We start from the raw sequence: 21,890 nt of genomic DNA on the forward strand, positions 1-21,890 counted from the left end.
GGAACTCCCACCCTGATCCGGGACACCCTTCAGGGCAAACCAGCTGGCCCCCACCCCTGCACCAGGCCTCTAACCTATCTAATAAGAGTAATATGCAAATTGACCATCACTCCAACACACAAGTTGGCTGACCCCATGTGAACACAAGATGGCCTCCACAAGATGGCCAGCAAGGGAGGGCAGTTGTGGGCAATCAAGCCTGCAGGGGAAGGCAGTTAGGGGTGACCAAGCCAGCAGAGGGAAGTTGGAGGCGACCAGGCCTACAGGGAAGGGCAGTTGGGGGGGACCAGTACTGTAGTGGAGGGTCGTTAGGGGCAAATAGGCTGGCAGGAGAGAAGTTAGGCATCACTCAGGCTGTCAGGGGAGTGGTTAGGGCAGGGGGGGGGCAAACTTTTTGACTCGAGGGCCACAATGGGTTCTTAAACTGGACCGGAGGGCCGGAACAAAAGTATGGATGGAGTGTTTGTGTGAACTAATACAAATTCAAAGTAAAGGAGCGGAGGAGAGAGCAAGAGAACCCTCCGCTCTTTTGGCTCCACGGGCCGCACCCGGCCCGCGGGCCGTAGTTTGCCCAGAGCTGGGTTAGGGGGTGATCAGGCTGGCAGGCAGAAGCAGTTAGGGGCAATCAGGAAGGCAGGCAGGCAGGCGAGCGGTTGGGAGCCAGCAGTCCTGGATTGGAGAGGGTGCAGGCTGGGCTGAGGGACACCCCCCCCCCATGCACGAATTTCATGCACCGGGCCTCTAGTGTGAGTATAAGTGCAAATATATGATAAAATAGCAGTATCTATATGTCAGAGGCCTGGTGCATGAAATTTGTGAACAAGTAGGGTCTCTAGGCCTGGCTGGTGATTAGGGCTGATTGGGCCTTCCTTTGTTCCACACTGCCCCCTAGTGGTCAGTCTCCAGAGGGAACAATTTGCATATTAGCCTTTTATTATATTGGATAGGTGGTCAGACTTTGAAGGATTTACTGTCTCCTGTATATTTTATTCTGAATCTATGAAAGCTTGAACTTGTTAAACAAGAGAAAAATCACACCTGAAATGAAGTCTAACAAATTTCTATAGTAGTCTAGTAATAGCCTTGTCTTCGTGCTCACTTGTATCATGTAGAGTATGTACACCGCAGCATTACTGAGTCTTAAGAGCCAAGCACTGTGCATGGAAGCAATGGTCTGCTGTTCTTAATGTTGACAATTTCGGTGAGAAGATAGCAAAATGCAGTATATACATACAATGGAGTATTCAACCTTTAAGAATGAAAACTCTGCAGTATACTACGTCACCTTAAGTGAAATGCCACAAGACACTTTGATTCCACTTATATGAGGTAGTAAAAATCATAGACAACTTGCAATGATGGTTGGGGAATAGCTGGAATTGTCACTATTTAATGTGCATAGTATTAAAAGATGAAGTTATGGGGATAGGTGATGATTGTACAGTATAAACATATTACCACTTAAAAATGGTTAAGACAAATTTTACGTGTATTAAAAAAACCCCAAACAAAAAGTCTGTTTTGATAAAGGTTTTAGCAGAAGGGTGATGTGTGCCTACATGTGTGGAGTACTGGATGGCAGAGGCAATTCCTTTTTTCCAGCATAAGCCAAGCCCTTCCCTTCCCTGCTGCTGGTTTTGGGCAACTTGGCTGCTCCTTAAAAAGGTATATGTCTGCCCTAGCCAGTTTGTCGCAGTGCATGAGCGTCGGCCTGTGGTCTGAAGGGGCCCAAATTCGATTCCAGTCAGGGGCACATGCCTGGGGTGCGGGCTCGTTCCCCCCATGTGGGGCATGCGCGAGGCAGCTGATCGGCGATTTTCTCTCATCAATGATGTTTCTCTCTCTCTCTCCCTTCCTCTCTGAAATCAATAAAAATGTTTAAAAAAATATGGGTCTGCCTGGCCAGTGTTGCTCAGTGGTTGAGTTGGTAAGTGAACCAAGAAAGAAGTCATGGGTTTGATTCTCGGTCAGGGCACATGAACGAATTGAGGGCTCAGTCCCAGTAGGGGATGCACAGGAGGCAGCCGATGAATGTTTCTATCTATCCCTCTCCCTTCCTCTCCTATAAAAAAAAACAAACGTGAAAAACAAAACATGGGTCTGAAAAACACTCGGTGCTTGTGAGCTTAAGTAGCAACTTCATCAATAAAATGAATTAGGAGGTATGAATAATTTCACCATCCCACAGATCAATAATCATCTAAACTGCAATCCCTTTCCCACAGGCTCAGAACACTACAAAATAAGAATGCAGAGATTTTCCAGACTTCTATTTTTTGTGTGAGAAAAGCAGGTTCTGGGAAACAGCACCCGAGATTTAAAAATATTACTGATGTCCTAATATTGGAGTGGGAGTGTTGACTTCTGTGTACTACACCCAACAGATTGCCCTTTTACCTTTTCATATTACCTACTGTACACTTGGCTTTTAGAGCTCTTCAATGCTATGTAATTATAAAACTTCTTAAGAACTCTTAAGTTCAAAAAAAGGGCTAAAATTTTTAAGTTAAGTCCTTTAAGTCTTTTAAAAATGAATCCTATTACCCGAGTCTTCTCATCCAGAATTTTTCCTATATAATCTCAAGTAATTTGGTATTGTATCTTCATTTACCTAATACTTTTTTTTTTAGAAAGATAATCTGCATATTTAATTGGGCAGGAGGGAAAAGAGCCATGCAGATTTTCAGGGAGAATTTGGTGTTGATAATGGGTGTGAAGAAGTTTTAGTAAGTAACTATTGGAAAGCAGAAATGTGGAGAAAATTACCCCTAAAATTTACACTGCAATAAGAATATTCCTTCCGCCCTAACTGGTTTGGCTCAGTGGATAGAGTGTCAGCCTACAGACTGAAGGGTCCCAGGTTCGATTCCGGCCAAGGGCATGTGCCTTGGTTGCGGGCACATCTCCAATATGTGCAGGAGGCAACTGATTGATGTTTCTCTCTCATAGATGTTTCTAACTCTCTATCCCTCTCCCTTCCACTCTGTAAAAAAATCAATAAAATATATTAAAAATATATATATTCCTTCCTTTGATATTCCTTAAGAGAGCATTTTAAGTACCCTTAATTACCTCTTAAGTACCAGACTATTCTTTGAGAGTAACTCTAGAGTAACTTTCCAGAGACTGGGACACATGGGACCCAGTAACAAGGTTGTATGTATGAAGCAGTAGCAAAACCAGTTCTTTCAAGTAATAGTATCTACACCAGATATCTCACTGCAACTGCCTATGAAAAAACACTTCTTGCCCTGACTGGTGAGGCTCAATTGGTTGAATGTCGTTCCATGCACCAAAAGATCCCCTTTCGATTCCCAGTGAGGGCACATACCCAGGTTGCTGGTTCGATCAACAATAGGGTACATATGGGAGGCAAATGATCAATGTTTCTCCCTTCCTCTTAAAAAAAAAAAATCAATAAAAACATTAAAAAACAAAACACAACACAACACTTCAGCTATAGGTAAAGCAATTTCCTCTAAAGTGTGACCTCTATCCTTGACATCACCATCATCTATAACTTGTTAAAAATGCAAGTTGAGACCCAATTGAAACCTAACACATCAGAAATTCTAGGAGCAGGACTCAGTAATGTTTCAACAGTGTCCAGGTAATTTTGATGCACTACTATAGAGAACCACTAGTATAGTATAAAGAAAAAAAAATCTCCACATATGTTATCAATAAAGAAGAAGAAAAAACTCAGCCTTACCCGACATTCATAGGATAGGAACCAGAGCCGAAGGGGCACTTCCCACTCAATCCTTGAGTTTTCAGCTATATTCAATGGAGATCAATAAGGGAAAGTACAGAAATGCTCTGCACACTACTGTAAATTTTCTTAAATATAATTTGATTAAAAAAAAAAAACTGCCCTGCAGTGTTCCTGGAGATTTCTACTACACACCAAGAACCTATTTTACTGTTTAAAGACACCAAAAATCAACTGCGGACAAAGCCAGATTAAAATTTGCATATTCTTCCTGCTTTTACAACCTTAATAATACCTGCCATAATAATTAATAGGTGCTCCCAAGAGTTTCCCTCAAAAGAATTAACTTAAGATTAAACTAAAGGCTAAAATTGTGGAACCAATGTTTTTAAACTTTACAGCAAGTTTGAGTAGAAACATTGCTAAATAAAGGTTTGCCATAATCTGAGAAATAGCTGTTACAGGTTTATTTATCACTATCAGTTAATGAGATGTTCTGCTTTCTAAATACTACAAAAATACTAAATGTTCTTTTCTGTAACTTGGTACACTGACGAAGTAGGACCTCTGGGGGAAAAAGCTATTATAGACAAAACAATTAGGAATGCTGTTGAACACATAAAACTTCGTGTTGTTGCTGTTAGTTAAAAGTCAGAATTAAATAAAATTGTGTAGTTAGTAAAGGCCAAAATTAAACTGCACAAACTGGCAAGGATTTTTTTGTGCATGTTACATTAAAAAATTATCATCTGACCTTCAAAGAAAGACCATAAAATTGTATCCAACTATTTGATATATCCTTTGATACACCTGGACCTAAGTGTTTCAAAAAAAATTCGTAAGTTATTTTTAAAAAAAATAAAATTGAGAACAGATAATCCTGAAAACCAAGAATCCTAACATATTTTAAGAGGCTGCTACAACTAATTCTTGCTATTACATGTTATTTCCAATTTGACTATTAAATAAGCATGTCTAAACACCAGTGTTTGCTATTTCTTCGTCTTTAGCATTTTAAACTCCCAAGGTTTTAAAAACCCACGAACAGCCCTATTTTTTGGTTAAGTAACAGGAACAAGAAATCCACTAGCACCAAAACTTTAAAACTCAGATCTTTAGTAGCACTCTTTAGAACACTTTAGATTTAAAATGTAGTAATTTGTTAAAACATGCAAAAAAGTGTAACAGCAAATAAAAACCACAACTGACAAATTATATTGGTTAACATTTCAAACATGTATAACCAATGAACATGACCTAAGTTTTTATTGGTATTTCACCTCAGAAACTTGAATCCACAGATATAAGCAGTATATAACCAGAAAGTTACAAGTAAACACAGATAATACATGCAAATTTCTGTTCACAAAGGTCACATGTGCAGGTATATGGATTAGAAGCGTGCGTTTAGATTATGGCCAAACTGTTTTTAAATGCAGAAATGTAAAATTACATCTTGAAAATATGAAAAGATGGTTTACACACTTCAAAAATCAAATGTTGCTTATACCAGGTGTATGACAGCTACAGGATTCAAGTGACAAGCAATAAGGTCTATAGAAATTAATACTGGTCAAAGAGAATGAGAATATTTTTACATTTCACTGAAAATACATTGACTCCTAGAATACGAAATCTAGCAGAAACTTAGGGGGGAAAATTACAAAATCTAAAGCCAGTTACTTAATATTTCTTATTACCTAAACAACTGCATAACATTAAAAGAAAACTGCACCTGTATTTTAATTGCTAACTTCAGTTAATAAAGTTACCAAAAAATGAAATGCAATCAATCAAAAAAAAGCTTCAAACTCCAAATGAAAAGTCTGCAAGGCTCAGATTAAAAGGTGGAATGTTTCAGATGAAAAGTAATAAAAATACAACTGGTTTTGTTCTTTATTGAATGGAATCAAAAGTTTTGACATTTCTTTGAAGCTTAGAACTACTAAATTTCATTTCTTTGAATAGTTCTACGTATCATTTTTTTAGTGGTGCAAGTTGTCTCAAGTAGCTTACGAAGTCAGTCTCTATAAAGTACTGTCTGTTAACATTCTGATAAAACAAAAATTCTTCATTAATTTAACCGTATATGTGTTTTTGCTATAACACTTAACACAAGAACAGACATCTATTATTTTTCCACTAAACAAAAGAGTACAATAGTTTTCCTCTAACTATCAGTATTGTATTTAAAAAAGGTTAACATTAAAAACGAAGAACTATTATTTTCCTTGAAATCGTTAAGCTTCTTGAACATCTTAAGCTTCTTTCTTCTGCCTGCGTTCTTCTGCCAATTTATTCAGAAATTTCTGGAAAGTAAAAAAAATTTAAAGGTGTTGAATTACTTAAGAGAAACACAGATTAATTAACTCCAAAATAAAACAGTCTATCCAGATTTTGGGATTTGAGTGTAATTTAACCTATAATCTTATCACTATTTTCAAGATTTAGTTATTCCAATTAGTGTACAAAACTAAAATGGTTCAGGACACTACAATAAGGCATAGGGAAAAAAATAGTGAAATGTGAAAGACAATCATTTCAATGTGTAATTAACACTAATTTATGAAGATCAGAAAATCTCAAGACCAGTTACAAAGAATTGCTACCACTCCAAGAACATAGATTAGTTAAAATGACATGAATTTATTTAATGCCCCCTTCCAGTAAACCAAGTGGGCAGCCTTTTCTTAAAGGGCCAGCAGTAAATTTTCTAAGTCTGTGAACCATTTGGTCTTTATTTCAACTATTCAATTCTGCCATTACAATAATATAAGTAGCCATAAACAATATTTAAATGAATCATGGTGCTGTGTTCCTAGAAAACTTTATTTATAAAAGAAGGTGGTTGGGCTGCAAGTAGCTGGCTGACCCCTGTATTAGATGTGTAACCTCTAGAGTTCCTAGACACCAAAGATCTGTTAAGACATTAATAAAAGTTAAAAAAAAAAAAAAAAAAGGAAGAAAAAAGAAAGAAAGAAAAAAATCTACTGTAAAACATCAGGTTTCTTTACTTTTGGCTGAAATTTATCAACTGTATAGTTATTGTAAATTGATGAAGTTTAGAAGCCATTATATCCTTAAAAAGAAGAAAAATGACCACTTTGGAAAGTATCAAGTAATTTATCCTTAGCAAGATATTGTATTATATAATATTTTTTAAAGTATTCTTTATTCTCACTTTTAAAATTTGAGAGGGAGAGACAAAGGGAGAAACATCAATTTGTTGACAAAGTTCATTTAAAATAGGAAATAAGAGAGCCACCTCCTATAGAATATCTAGAAAATTAGAATAGCTAGAAAATATTAGAAAGCATGATATTCTTTATAACGTGTCAAGCACCCAGAGACCACTTTTATATTTATATATCTCTAGGTAATATATATAGTTTCTGCCATCAAACAGCTTAATCAAAGATAAAATATATAAAATTGTTCCTACTGTTGAAAATAACCACCATTCTTTTTTCATATCCTTAAGATACGTTTAAGATACTCACAGCAAAGAACACATTTAAAACATGTGATACTGCCAAGAACTAGATTTCCTAAATTCAATGTTATCCTAGTCAATGCATAGAACATGTTGGATGACTAACTACTCTTGTAGTTTTGTGTTATAGAACAGTTACCTACAATTATGAGTGCTTAACTCCTCTACTTTTAGGGTTTCCCCCATTATCCATCTCATTGCTCAGTCCTTAAAGCCACTAACTAAAATACCCACTTTAAGAGATCAACCGAAGGACTTGTATTAAGCATAACCAATGGATGCAAGACACTGGGGGTGGCGCGTGAGGGCATGTGCTGGGGGATAGGGGAGGCTGGGAGGAAGTCAATGTGGAAAAAAAAGGAGACATATGTACTAATATTTGTAATACTTTAAGCAATAAAATAGAATTAAAAAAAAAACCCAAATAGGAATTTGGATTGCTATTTTTTGCTCTATTCATTTACCCCTTTAACTTTGTATCTTATTAATCATAAAAGGATACTGAAGAGTGTCATTATTAGTAAATAATAAAGTCAATGTAAAACTCATTAAGTATGACAGGACACAGTACTTTATAAAGCTGAAAAGGCTTTATGTCACTTGCTCTTCAGGCTTCCAGTATTTTCCAAATTAGACAAATTACAGTCCAACATCCATTTGAAAATACTTAAAAATAGATTTAATTTTATTACAAATTTTTTAACATGGTTAGAAATTACTAAATTATCATTTCATTAGAAGATACTCTAGAAAGAGGCAGAATAGATGTTTCTAGAATTAAAATGCTTATGGCCCATCAATAAGGAAAGAAAAATGTTATCATGGAGTCCACAGAGGGTACTATACATGTTTTACTTTCCATAAACTTATGATTTGTTTTCAAAAAAGAACTGTCCTCTTTCAGATTTAGCCTTACCTTTAATTTCTGATAATGAGGAAGGCTGCTGCAATGAGTATTCTTTGCAACTTCTTCATTTGTATAAAAGAGTGAACACAGCTTACAGTAAAACCCTGTTTTAGGTATCACATAGTCTATACCTAGAACACAAACATATATTCTTACAAATTCAGTAAACTGAGTAATTTAGTGTTCTCAAATGTTATTTTTGTGTGAGAAGTCCAATATGGCCTAAGCTAAAACAAAATCCAACAACAACAAAAAAATGACATTAGTTAGAGTTGTATTTAATGTTCAAGGTCCCACCTAATCATACTCTTAAAAAGGCAGAAACGTAACAGGTAAACAAAACAAAAAGCAACGTGAAATTCTTAGAAAGCTTTGAGAAAAGAATACATTTCTGTAATGATAACAAAAGATAATACAAAATCAGGAGACTTGGGTAAGAAAAAAAGAATATATCAATTATGATTAACAAATTGTTCTATACAGAAATAAATTTGAAATGCTATCAGAGCTTATGTAAGACCAATTTAAAAATCTTATATAAGAGTTTGGGAAGGGTGAGAGGGGAAGAACAAAGCCTTAAATCTCACCAACAGGAACATTGGGTTGATATGGTCCAATTCTATACTCATCTGGGATTGTATAGTCCTCCTTGTTTTCATCACTTTGGCCATCTGCATTCTCATTTGTATCTTTGTTGGGATCATCAGCATTCTCAGCAGATTCAGCACCTGGTTCCGTATTTTCCTCATTTTTAATTCCATTTTCCAACGCTGCTTCATTTTCTTGATCAAGTTCCTCGATCTTGTCCACCTTAATTTCAACCAAACCATCATCATTTTTGTCACCAGATTTAAATGCCATGCCCGATTTACGAAGTTTCTGAAGTTCCGAATCTTCCTCATCACCAACCTCATCTAGAGTGACAAAACCTTCCATATTCCCTGGGAAACGACGCTGTTAAGAAAGACAAATTTACTCTGCAACAATTATCCTGCAGCATCCCTTCCATTTGCTTTACTTAAAGGGAGAGGGATAGCGTCTTTGTCTTTATTCATTCTCTCAAAATACTGACTTTCCCCCCCTAAAAATCACTGATTTTAAAAAACGTAGCTTGTTTTAAAACTAAATAATTGAAGGCTTGCCTTATATGGAGAGCAAAAAAATAAATGATATGAAATTATTCATATTCTAAGCATTTGGAGACTTTTATCCTTCTAGAGATTCTATATATATATATATACTAGTGGCCCAGTGCACGAAATTCGTGCACGGCAGGGGGGTGTTCCTCAGCTTGGCCTGCACCCTCTCCAATCTGGGACCCCTTGAAGGATATCCTACTGCTGGTTTACAGGGATTGGGCCTAAACTGGCAGTCAGACATCACTCTCACAATCCGGGACTGCTGGCTCCAGCCGCTCACCTACCTGCCTGCCTGCCTGCCCCTAACCACTCTGCTTGCTGGCCTGCTCACCTCCAACTGGCCCCCACTGTCGGCCTGCTCACTCCAAACTGCTCCCCCCCCCACCGCTGTCCTGATCACCTCCAACTGACCCCCACTGATGGCCTGCTCACCCCCAACTAGTCCCCCTGCTAGTCTGCTTACCCCCAACGGCCCCTGCCATCCCATCCTGGTCTGATCACCCCCTGGCGATCCAAGGTCCCAGACCCTCCTTTTTTATCCCTTTTTTTCAGCGCCTCTTTGAGCGGAGGCCAGGGCAGGCTGGAAGCAAGTATCTAGGATTTATTTATCTTCTATAATTGAAACTTTGTAGCCTTGAGTGGAGGCCAGGGGGCGGGGCGCAACCCAAGCCTCCTGCTTGCTCCAGCTCCATGGCCGCCGCCATATTTGTTGGGTTAATTTGCATACTCGTTCCTGAATGGCTTGTGGGTGTAGCAGAGGTACGGTCAATTTGCATGTTTCTCTTTTATTAGATAGGATAAGGTTAATATGCAAAGTATCCCCCTCGGGAGTTCAATTGCTTCCTGTGACGTGCCTTGACCATCAGCAGGTGGTGCAGAACAAAGGGAGGCCCCAGCTGGCAGCAGGAAGGCCCTGATTAGCCCTGATCGCTGGCCAGGCCTAGGGACCCTACCTGTGCACGAATTTTGTGCAGTGGGCCTCTAGTATATCAAATAACTGATTAGTTATAAATAACTTAATGATGTCCTTTGGAAAACAGTATCTTGCGACACAACTATTTTTTAGAGAATACCCAGTCTAAAGCAGTGTAGCAGTTAAAAAAAAAAAAAATCAAGCTCTGGAGCATGATGGCCTAGGCTTAAATTTTGGCTTGACCACTTATAAGCAGTATGATCATGAACAATTAATGAACTTCTCCATGCCTCAATTTCCTCATTCATGAGATAGGGATAATGATAATAAAGGCATCTGTTGCATATGGTTACTGTGAGGATTAAGTTAATTAACATATACAAAGAGCTTAGAAAAATTTATGGGGTGCAATAAATGCTCAATAATTACAAGCTCTTTAAGAGGCTAGAGGTAAAAATTTCTAATAGTTGGTCCTAGCCAGTTTCGCTCAGTGGATAGGGTCACAGGTTTGATTCTGCTCAAGGGCTAGTGTAGGACACAACCAATTGATGTGTTTCTCTCACATTGATATTTCTGTCTTTCCCTCTCTCTAAAAATCAATGGAAAACTATCCTCAGGTGAGGATTAACAACAAAAAAATTTGTAATAGCTGAATGTTGTTTAGAAAGAAACCATAGAATAGGATTACAAAAATCTCATTTAAAAACCCTTTATTAAAAAACTATGGGCCCGGTGCACACAATTCCTGCATGGGGATAGGGGGGTGGGGGTGTCCCCTTAGCCTAGCCTGCGCCCTCTCGCAGTCAGAAAGCCCTCCAACTGACAGCTTAGGCCCGCTCCCTGCCACCACCTCTGTGCTCACCAGCCTGGGCTCAGGGCTTCTGGCTGAGCTGTCTCCTCCTGTGGCAGTGCACTGACCACAGTGCACATCATAGCAACCGGCACTCCTGCTGTTTGGCTGATTTGCCTATTAGCCTTTTATTACATAAAAAATGTTTATTTGTTGATTTTTAGAAAAAGGAAGAGAGGGAGGGAGGGCAGGCGAGGAGAAAAACATAGATTTGTTGTCCCACTCATGTATGCATTTATTGGTTGAGTCTTCTATGTGCCCTGACTGGTGATTGAACCTGCAACCTTGGCCTCAGGACCACACTCCAACCAACTGAGGTACTTGGCCAGGGCTCAAGAACCATTTAACCTAAGTGACTTCAAAGACATTTTAATGCTCCAATCCTTAGTATACATGGGTCTTTGCTTTATTGTTCCTTGTATCACGTACATATTTTTATATTCATATTCATCTTATATGCTATTTGTAACATCTATTCTAAGAAAAATATTTTAAGTTACTAAAATATCTGATCAAGCTTACATTTCTCATATAGGAAGAGTTTTTAAGTTCAACAATTTTTTAATGAGTGGGAAATGTTTTAATCATCTTTTGGTCAGTTAATTTATTGCATAATCATATCCCATCTTTTAAAAAACAAGCTGAACTATACAGCTGCCTAAAAGTACTTACAATGTAGAAGTATATATAGTTTTAAGTCTTTTCCCTTCATTAGTAAGAAGTCCTATTTTTGCACTGACGTTTTTGGGCAATTTTAAGAGGTCCTATTTAATCCAATTATTGCAGAGTTTAGACTTAAATGCTTGTATTATAGTTCACACCAGATTTTTTTCTGATATAAATGATTGAATCTCTTTAATCTGATCCTGCAAAGGTAAATAATTTGAAACATTTATCTGATCTAGTTTTCTATTAAAACAGGTCAATACAATCTTCCTTTACCTTTTTAAGCTTCTTCTTTGCAGCTGAAGCACTCGCATTTCCATCTTTTTTCACAGCTTTGTCTGAAGGTTCCTTTTTCCCATCAGAAGTCACATCACCTAAATTAGCAAGATCTGTCTCATCTCCCACTGAACTGCCACTTTCTAGTAGTGCTGCTGCTTCTTCTTCATCTACCAGTAGCTCATCTTCAGATTCTAGAAGCATGCTGGGTTCTTGTTCTGCCTGGTCATCTTTTGTATCTTTTTCACCATCTTCACCTGACTTTTCTTCTTGTTCTTTACCTTCAGTTGTACCTTCAGTCTTTTGGGAACCATCAGTTTTGGATTTCTTATCGGTTGGAGATTCTTTGCCATCTGGAGAATAAGATCTTTTTCTGAAGTCAAGAAGATATACATCAATTAATTCTGAGTTGGAAAACAATAGTTTAATATACTATTATTTATACACGCACACAAAATGAAATTACCGGGATTTATCTTTTTTCAGCAAGTCAATGCCTCTGTTAGGAATCTAAAAAGACAAAATTTTGTGTTAAATTAACATATTAAAACATTCACTTGCAGAATACATAATTACCCAATTAATTAATAAATAGTGACCATCCTTCATATAATCAACTAAGCTTATTCAATCCCTATGAACATACCAAGGAATTTAAGGTAACTTTAGTCAGCAGTTTTTTACAATCAACATTTCAATCAATCAGTGGATAATAAACATTTTAGTAGCAGAACTTTGTTCAAAGAATCCAGGTGCTTTTACAGAACACCAAATAGAAAACTTCTGCTACTAAGGAAGATCAGAAAAAAAAGAAGAGGTTGCTTTATTTCAATTACTAAACCCTATATTCTTAATTAAGACAAATCAAGTACTACATACCCTTAGTACCAATTTTTTGTATTTTTCAGACAGGTCAACTTTCACACATCTCCCCTGAAACCAAAGGGCCTTTTTCAAACAGTGGTCAACCATTGCCATAGCATCTTCTCTGGTCTCCATCTCAATAAAGGCCTTAAAAAGTTAGAAAGAAGATTATTTCTTAGAGAATTGTATATAATATGGTGCTTACTATTCTTTCTATCCACTTGTTAGGAAAAATTTATCTTTAGCACACACAGAGACATTGATAAGAGTTAAAAGTCACCCAATGAAATAGAGACAACTTGTCAGATTTACAAAGTAGGACCAAATATAAAACTACCTATATACAGGCTTCCTGCAAAAAAAGTAATTAAAGTAGTAAGTTTAGTAGATATTAATCAAATTCTGTAAGAAAAGAAAAAAATAATAATTAAAAAGTCTGAAAGGATATAAACTCAGAATGCTATTAAAGAAAGTAACTATTGCCCTAACTGGTTTGGCTCAGTGGATAGAGTGTTGGCCTGTGGACTGAAGGGTCCCAGGTTTGATTCCAGTCAAGGGCATATACCTTGGTTGCGGGCACATCCCCAGTAGGGACTGTGCAGGAGGCAGCTGATCGATGTTTCTAACTCTCTATCTCTCTCCCCTCCCCTCTGTAAAAAATTAATAAAATATGTAAAAAAAAAAAAAGAAAGAAAGAAAGAAAGAAAAAAGCAACTATTAACCCAGCCGTTGTGGTTCAGTTGCTTGAGCACCATACCCAGGAGGTAGGTGGTTTGATTCCTGGTCAGGGCACATGCCCAGGTTGCAGGCTCAATCCCCAGTAGGAGATATGCAGGAGGCAGCCAATCAATGTTTCTATTTCTCTCTTTTTCCCTCTCTCTGAAATAAGAACGTTTTTTAAAGAAAAATATCAGATGATACACCAATCAGTTCAACAAATAAATGAGCAAACAAAATTTTAAAAAATAATGTATAATGTAGAAAACAACAGTATCCTAGTTGAAGTAACAAGAGAGAGAGAAAAAAAGGGAGAATGAATACCTACACATAGGAAGATTTTTGGAAGCAAACCCTGGTCACAAATAGTGTTACTAGCCTGAGCAAAAGAGAGCTTTACTTTCCACTTTTATTCAATGCTTTACCTTTTGCATCTACTTCAATGTGGAAGAAATTATCATTGTGTGGCTAAAAAATTTAATCTATGAGAAGATAAAGAAAATGACTTCCCCGTGCTTTTTTTTTACTTAAAATGAGGACACACACACACACACACACATAAATATTAAAGCACTTTAAGGAATAGTCTTTTTCAAAACCTCTACATGTATATTACCTGACTTTTCATCCTCATCAGTATGTAATTCTTTATTTTCCCATAAGGCTCAGCAAGCTTAAGGACAGCACTGTCAGAATAGCCAGAATGAGGTAAGTTGCTGAGATGTATCACACGTCCAAGCTCCTGCTTCTGATCAAACTTCTGGTCTGGTTTCCCTTCTGGTTTCTTTAATAAATAGGAAAAAAGGGCATGTCAAATGTTGGTAGGTACACTATAATTATTAGTTAATATTATCCTAGTTATTAGCCAATTTAAAGTAGCTAAAGTTAACAATTAAAATGATATAATAAACAAATGGAAATATAAATATGAAAAAAAGATATTTACCTTTATTCTTTTATACTTCTGGGATAAATGGACTCTCACTGGCTTGCCAAATACTAATGCTGGTGTGGTTGTATAATAATCCACTGCAGCCTGAGCATCTTCTGTGGTTGCCATTTCAATAAATGCCTGAAATCACAAACATAAAAAACAAAACTATTTCAAACAAACATTGTTCAAAGTCTTTCCAGACATATTTAATCATTAAATAAAAAATACTTTCAAGAATCTAAAAGCAGAAAAACCAACACTGCTAGCTTGCTATTTTTTTTTTTTTTTTTTTAAAGGTTGTCCCAGATTATCTTCATGGCACGGAACTATCACTTATGCCTACTGGACTTGAAATAATGATCTGGCATGATTTTGGTAAAAGTTTTAAATGACTTTCCAAAGATTTATCCATTTACAGCCATTATAATAATTTAATTAATAATGACAATTTACTGCTCAAGAATCTAAATTTATAAACTCACTAATTATCTATTAATACTAGAATTTAGTATTAGAACAGGTCCTTGAATAATGTTTCATTATAACATTGATGAGATGCCATAAGAACTTGTCTTGATTACAGCCTGTGGTAAAAATGATTTTATTATATGTTCTTTTATTTAAAGAACACATTGATATTCATTAAGACTTAAAGATTAACATACTTCAACTATTGGCTTTTCATCTACTTCATTCCATATTGATGATTTAAGATTACATTGAGCCTTCGCTGGTTTGGCTCAGTGGATAGAGTGTCCGGCCTGTGGACTGAACAGTCCTGGGTTTGATTCCGGTCAAGGGCACATGCCCGGGTTGTGGGCTCAATCCCCGGTAGGGGGTGTGCAGGAGGCAGCCAATCAAGATTCTCTCTCATCATTGATGTTTCTACCTCTCTTGTCCTCTCCCTTCTTCTCTGAAATCAATAAAAATATTTTAAAGAAAAAAAAAAATTACATTGAGTTATTTTTCTAATACAAAACCATGTAATAATCTCTTTGGGAAATACATTAATGATGAATAAATACTATACTTATTTTAAACTCATACCTCATTAATTTTATTTAAAATCAGATGATTTGAAATGACTCCAAATGGTTCCACCAGCTGTAATAATTGATATCTCAAGTTTTTCCCTCGCTGGAAATCCATGATGTGAACAACTCGGCTAGTTTCCTATCCATTGGGAAAGAAAATCAAGTCAATAAATCTCTTTAAAAGCAATATGAAACAAGTTATGCATACAAATTTTATAGTCGTCTAATGTTAAGCAGAACAGATTAAGTATCCTATATAATAAAAGCCCAATATGCAAATCAACCCATCACTATGATACACACTAACTACCAGGGGGCAGACGCTTAACGCAGGAGCTGCCCCAGCCCGCAGGCCCCAGGCCAGCCAAGGTGAGTGCCAACAAGCTCTCCCTCCCACCCCCTGAGCACCCCGCAGAGGGAGGCGACTGGCAGCAGCGGCCCCCAAAGTTAGCTCTGATTGCTGGCCAGGCCTAGGAACCTTACCCCATGCACGTATTTCATGCAACAGGCCTCTAGTTAAAAATATCAACTCATATAACATTCTAGGAAATTTTAGAACTATACAGGAAATCACATGTCAGTGGGGAAGGATCTCAAAGTTTCAGAGAACAGTCTCTGCACTGATTTTTAAATTGAATACTATAAACATTACTGGAAAGTTAAGACCCTGAATCAAGATGAGACCTCTGAACTATAGGCACATTAAAGATGAACTCTTATCAAAGTAAAAGCCTGATGGCTTTCAAATTATAGCAGTCTTTCAATAGAAAGGACTATGACACATTCAATTAGCATATCACATTCATAAAACAGTAATTATAGTAAAAGCAAGAGTTGTGTTACTGACCACTCTGCCTTTTTGCATATGTCTTGGTCCTTGCAGGTTCCCATTTCCAGCACCTTTATGGGGGAAAAAGTACTTTTTTCATTCTTGTAATAAATATACTTGCTATAATATAATAGGCTATTTCAATTGAAAAATGAACAACTTTCACACACTAAAAAGATATTACAAATATGAGCACCATGTCTTTTCATGCAATGTTATTTTTTAATAACAGTTTAATGAGTCTTCTTTTGCCCATAATCAGTTTATTTTTATAGTAAAACCTCTTAGGGAATAACATAATTTTTAAAAATATATGTATTTTATTGATTCTTTACAGAGAGGAAGGGAGAGGGATAGAGAGTCAGAAACATCGATGAGAGAGAAACATCAATCAACTGCCTCCTGCACACCTCCTACTGGGGATGTGCCCGCAACCAAGATACATGCCCTTGACTGGAATCGAACTTGGGACCTTTCAGTCCGCAGGCTGACATTCTACCCACTGAGCCAAACCAGTTAGGGCGGGAATAACATAAATTTTATAATCACCCAGATTTCCTCTTGGTCCAACTGCTGGTCCCCCAAGATGAAATGAGGGAGGTGGAGGCCCCAAAATTCCTGGCGCTGGGTTTGTAGATTGTTGCAACATGAAGGGATCACCCCTAGTAATGTGAAGATGTAAATATAATAAGTATGATAAAGATGTCCACCAGAAATAATTAAAATTCATTATTAAAACAACCCCCATATAACTATGATTCTGATCTTTGGGGGCATTTACGTGTGAAACAATAAAGGAAATTCTTAATAGTAATACAATAAAAATTACTATATAAAATAGTTTCTGAAAATTCACCCACAGTACTGGAACTGAACCCAGGACCCTTCAGTCCGCAGGCCCAGACTCTATCCACTGAGCCAAACCAGCTAGGGCAGCAAAAACTTTTTATTAACATGAGAGACACGAAAGACACCAGCAAAATTAAAAGAAATGATAAACTGACTTCATTAAAATGATAAACTTTTTAATCAACATTAAAATTATTAAAAATAAAATTTACCCAGTGACTTTCCCTCACATTCAATAAAAAATAGTCACAAAATATTGTGAAAGTTTAACCTGAATTCCTTACATTGATCTCCTTTACAAACAATAGCTTAAAAATTTTAACTTACATTGTGTGTCCTGTATCATTGTCAGGGTTCCATTCTGGGTAGCTTTAAAAAGACCAGAAAATTAACTTTAAAATAAAACTGTCCTTTTCACAAGATAGCCTTGTTTGGCCTTTAAAATGGTTACTTATTAGTAAAGTTATATGAAAGTCTAAGTGTTAAAAATCTTACAGTTTAAAACATGCCATATATTGATATTTCCCAAAGAAAAACTTCAAAAATACAAATTAATCCAAAGGGATGAAAATAAATTTATTCTGTACTGCTTGAAAATATCGGTAATTAATGTTGACTTTTTTTTTTCTGTATTTGTTAAGTCTTAAATAGAATCAATGCTGTATGAGGAATTAGAAATATGGGCTATATAAGGAAATGAGGACCAACCTTACAGGTTTTGCTTCTCCTATATAAGTACCAAGAACACACTAGAAAGGACAGCCCCAACAGAGGTAGGCATATGTGAAAATTTCAACACCAGTGAACAATGGGTATTATGTGTGCTGCTTAGGCAGGGAGATTCTCCATGAAATCAATTTTATTCTAGTTTAAACTCAGAAACAAATGTATGCCAAAACCAAACACGTCCTGAAAGTTTTTGCTTAACAACCAATTTGTGACTTCTATCAACTTTCCCTTTCTTTGTATATTCAATATTTTTAGAGCATGTGTTGATACTGAAATACTCTATGTATCAAAAGCTATCTTAAGTCTATTAAAAATTCTTTCAATTTGTATAAAAAGACCAGTGTTTATTTACACTAGAAATATTAAGTAACAAAAGTATCACTATCACTGCATCCAATATTCCATATAAGATCACAGATCTAAACATTGCCTATGCAGTAATAACAACGTGGATATTACAAGTAATTGACCAACTCCCCCAAACCAATCAATGATTGTTTCCAATTCACGATTAAGGATGCTTTAAAGGTATTTCAAACTCCTACATTTCAAGCAGCAGCTGGCATCGACGACTGTGACTTGCTCCATTGATATGTTGACTCCACTCCTGCAGCAAAGTAAATTCGTAGAATTAACAAATACAAAGCTAAAATATTTTCACTTGAACCAAACTCTAGGATGTTAATTTATATGCAGTATCATAGGCTGTACGAACACCTGCACATTCACTAATCGCACTGAATTTAAAATATTTTCTCTGAATCCCTATCTTGATCCTGCCCTCAAATACGACATGCACACTCTTGGAAAAACTGGATAACTTGGTTAACATATTAATAGGCCTGACAGGGAAAAGATATAGAGTTAATAAAGATCAAGAATAGTAACTGACCTTGCTTGAGATTAGCTGGACATAATTTCTGCTGTAGAACAAACTATTCATGTCATATATTATAATTGGTTTTTTATAGTACTCTAAATTATGACAAAATATCCACGCTTATATCTACTTTTCTAGAAAATGTTTTAAATGTGAACAATTAGTTAAAAATGAAAGCTTTAATTTCATCTAGCCTTTGAGATATGACCCCAAGTATATTACAAACAAAAAGCTAAGATGATTAAACAGAAATGGCTTTTCTAGAACATACTCCCCATTTTCCCCAAAATCTAAGTTCCCATTATATTTCCCAAAAATAAAGAAACAAATTTCAATGCCAGTTCCCAACTTTTAAAGGAGGGAAACGTTGCATTTGGCCAATATTTGCTCCTTTGTATTTATTTCAAATTTAAAGGGATTAACTTTTCTATTTTATGCAAATAAATGTTCTTTTCTTTAGTTAAAAGAATAAGTAAATGATTAATGTTTTAAGTAATATAAAGGAGTTGTTAGGAAAAGTAGGCTCTGCTGCCACACTGCCTGGTTCTATTTCCAAGGTGTCACTTGCTAGATGTGAATCTCTGATACAAAACAATTCACTGTGATTCAATATTCTCATATGGTTTTATAAAAAGGAAACTAAATAAAGATAAACTGCTTATTGCCAGGCACATAGAAAGTGCTCAGAAAGTGAAACATTGTTACATTGCTAATGAATGCTATCTTGTTTTACAACTCCTGCTTTATGAGTAAGATTGTTTCACAAAATGAGGCGACAACTTTTATAACATCCACACTACCTAATGCAATATTTGGAATATAAAACATGGTCAGGCAATGTTTTAAAAAAGGCTCTCACGAGCTAAATTAAAACAAAGAACCAAATTTACAAGAGATAACTTTGAAAAGCTTTAGAATTGTTTTTAGAAACAGGATCCTAAATTTAAAAAACTGATTTATCTTAACAAGTTAACAAACATTCCTAATAGAATTAACTAAAATCCCATGAGATAACCAAGATGAAATACGTCCAAACAGAATGGCATTTCTCAGAACTTGAAGAGCTATCTCTCAAATCCAGATTATCTTTTGAATAATGGCTATCAATAAGGAATTCAAAGAGATCTCTCCAGCTGGCTCTACAACTAGGTTATTTGGGATAGAAAAGTGTTTTACAGGAAAATCAACAGACCATTGACTTGTCAGAGGCCACTTTTAAAATGGCTGTAAGCAAGAGGCACCATAGGTAAAGTTGATAAAAACCAGAAGAGGGATTCAACAAATAATTTAGAATGTTCGGAACTAAAAATATCCTCAGATTTTATTTATATAATATCCTTGAAAAGTAGTGTGTTGGGAGAGGAGTTAAGTTACCCTATTAAGGCATGCTTCTAATTCATTGGAGAGGGAAAGGGTATCTAGTTGAACAGAAATTATTTATATCCAACACCCCATGCCCTTTAAAAGGTTCAAACTTACGCTAAGTGTGGCTGATCTTTCAAGGTACTCAAGTACTAGAAGGAAGGCCAAGATCAAAGAATCAGTTACAAACCTCCCCAAACCCATACATTACTAATCTGCACTACCACATCTGATCTTTTTCTGTTTGGTTTAAAGTGAGGATTAAGAGTCAAAGGGTTTTTTAAAAACTTATAAATCCTTAGATTCTACATTGAGGTAACTCTCATATCAGATTAAAAAAGAATAAGGATTCACTTTTTGAATTCAGAAGTTCTGTAGGAAAACCAAGTTATATAAAGAAAGGATAATTTGGAGAAGCACTTTTGTAATGGCAGAATAAAGAATATAAGGGCTTCTAGAATAATATTAAAAGGAAAAATACGAACTCAAGTGACAAGACAGTGAAAGGGCAGTTTTCTTTAAGTAAAAGGAATTTGAGGTTGTATAGAAAAGCAATTTGATGCTCTAAAATGACCTTGAAAGAAAGAAAAGCAATACCATCACTGAAAGTCACTTAAAAAAAAAAATAATGATGACAAATTAGATGACGTTTTCACCTAAAAGTTTCTTATTTCATACTAAGAAGTTTTGACCATGTATGTTATTTAACGTTACCACATTAAGTGAAAAGAACAGATTTTCCAAGTTATGCAGCAATACCAGAGAGCAGGATTAAATATTTTAAAAAATTTCATTATCTACTTTCACCCCAGGAATTTTCTCTGAAGTCATGGTTTCTACATCAGCTATCAAAAGAGTAAGAACCACTGCTAAATGTAAAAATTTGTTTTTTTCAATAATGCAGGTACCCAGAAAACATCAGCGATGTTAAGGAAACTCTACATTGAGAATTTAGGTGGTTACACTTCTTAAAATTGGTCCAAATTACAAATATAAATTTTGTAAATCAAGTAACAAAAGGATCTCTAAACTAGTTCTTAAATATTCCCAATATTGTCAGAAAACCAAAACTAGTTAGGACCTAAGCATTTTTACAGGTTAAAAGTACCTCTTGCACTAGAGTTAGGGTATCTTACTCTTGAACCCAAAGTTTCACCAAATATTTTTGAACTGTTCTTTTGTTCGTTTAGACCCCATTTACTATTATTTATTAATATCACTGTTTAGGAACTAGAGGTAGCAAAATTTGGAGAAAAAATAATTCCATATATAAAACAAACTTTTCTGATTCAGGTCCTCCTGTGGTTTCCTTTTGTGTTCCTTTACTCAATTGATTTTCTATGTGCAAGCAACAAGGTCAAATTACTGCTCAGTCAAAAGGAGACTTCTAACAACAGGTTTTGATTTATGACTCCAGTAACAAAGATGTTAAGTCCCTTAAAATCACTTTAATTTGAGATATGTAACTAGTGATTTTCCTTGGAATTTAGAGATCCTACCTGAAAACATCGGTCAATATTGCCATTACTGCAAAAAGGCAAAGGCAAGGAGTAATGAAAACATTTTGTGTCACCAAAGTTTAATGGACTTTTTCATTAAGTAAACTCCCTTCAGACCTAGAACTTGAAGTTCAGTACTGAACAAAAACTACATCCCATAATATATTCTTAGTATTAGCCAACAAATTTGAAAAAGGACAACAGCCAAATTCACTTATCAAATTTCCATGAGTTTGA

At 35.9% G+C, this 21,890-nt stretch overlaps 1 protein-coding gene across 15 annotated transcripts in view; it reads right to left on the minus strand.

Moving 5' to 3' along the window:
• Positions 1 to 4,933: 4,933 nt before the first annotated feature.
• The window catches only part of MATR3 (matrin 3), a 52,097-nt gene continuing 35,140 nt past the window's right edge, over positions 4,934 to 21,890 (minus strand). For 6 of the 15 annotated variants that reach the window (XM_080676438.1, XM_080676434.1, XM_080676435.1 and 3 more), the window contains 13 exons: positions 18,458 to 18,519; positions 17,511 to 17,552; positions 16,884 to 16,996; positions 16,353 to 16,405; positions 15,519 to 15,644; positions 14,484 to 14,609; positions 14,154 to 14,321; positions 12,836 to 12,967; positions 12,423 to 12,466; positions 11,957 to 12,329; positions 8,700 to 8,922; positions 8,122 to 8,243; positions 4,934 to 6,021 (listed from right to left, as the gene is read on the minus strand). In XM_080676438.1, the coding sequence (XP_080532564.1) occupies positions 5,971 to 6,021; positions 8,122 to 8,243; positions 8,700 to 8,922; positions 11,957 to 12,329; positions 12,423 to 12,466; positions 12,836 to 12,967; positions 14,154 to 14,321; positions 14,484 to 14,609; positions 15,519 to 15,644; positions 16,353 to 16,405; positions 16,884 to 16,996; positions 17,511 to 17,552; positions 18,458 to 18,519 (1,635 nt within the window). In that variant the 3' untranslated portion in view covers positions 4,934 to 5,970. Of the gene's footprint in view, positions 6,022 to 8,121; positions 8,244 to 8,699; positions 9,067 to 11,956; positions 12,330 to 12,422; positions 12,467 to 12,835; positions 12,968 to 14,153; positions 14,322 to 14,483; positions 14,610 to 15,518; positions 15,645 to 16,352; positions 16,406 to 16,883; positions 16,997 to 17,510; positions 17,553 to 18,457; positions 18,520 to 21,890 lie in introns of all 15 variants that reach the window. The other 9 variants (XM_080676425.1, XM_080676433.1, XM_080676430.1 and 6 more) reach the window with 3 other exon arrangements.

This window comes from Plecotus auritus, assembly GCF_963455305.1.
Source record: "Plecotus auritus genome assembly, chromosome: 6".
Taxonomy (NCBI): Eukaryota; Metazoa; Chordata; class Mammalia; order Chiroptera; family Vespertilionidae; genus Plecotus; species Plecotus auritus.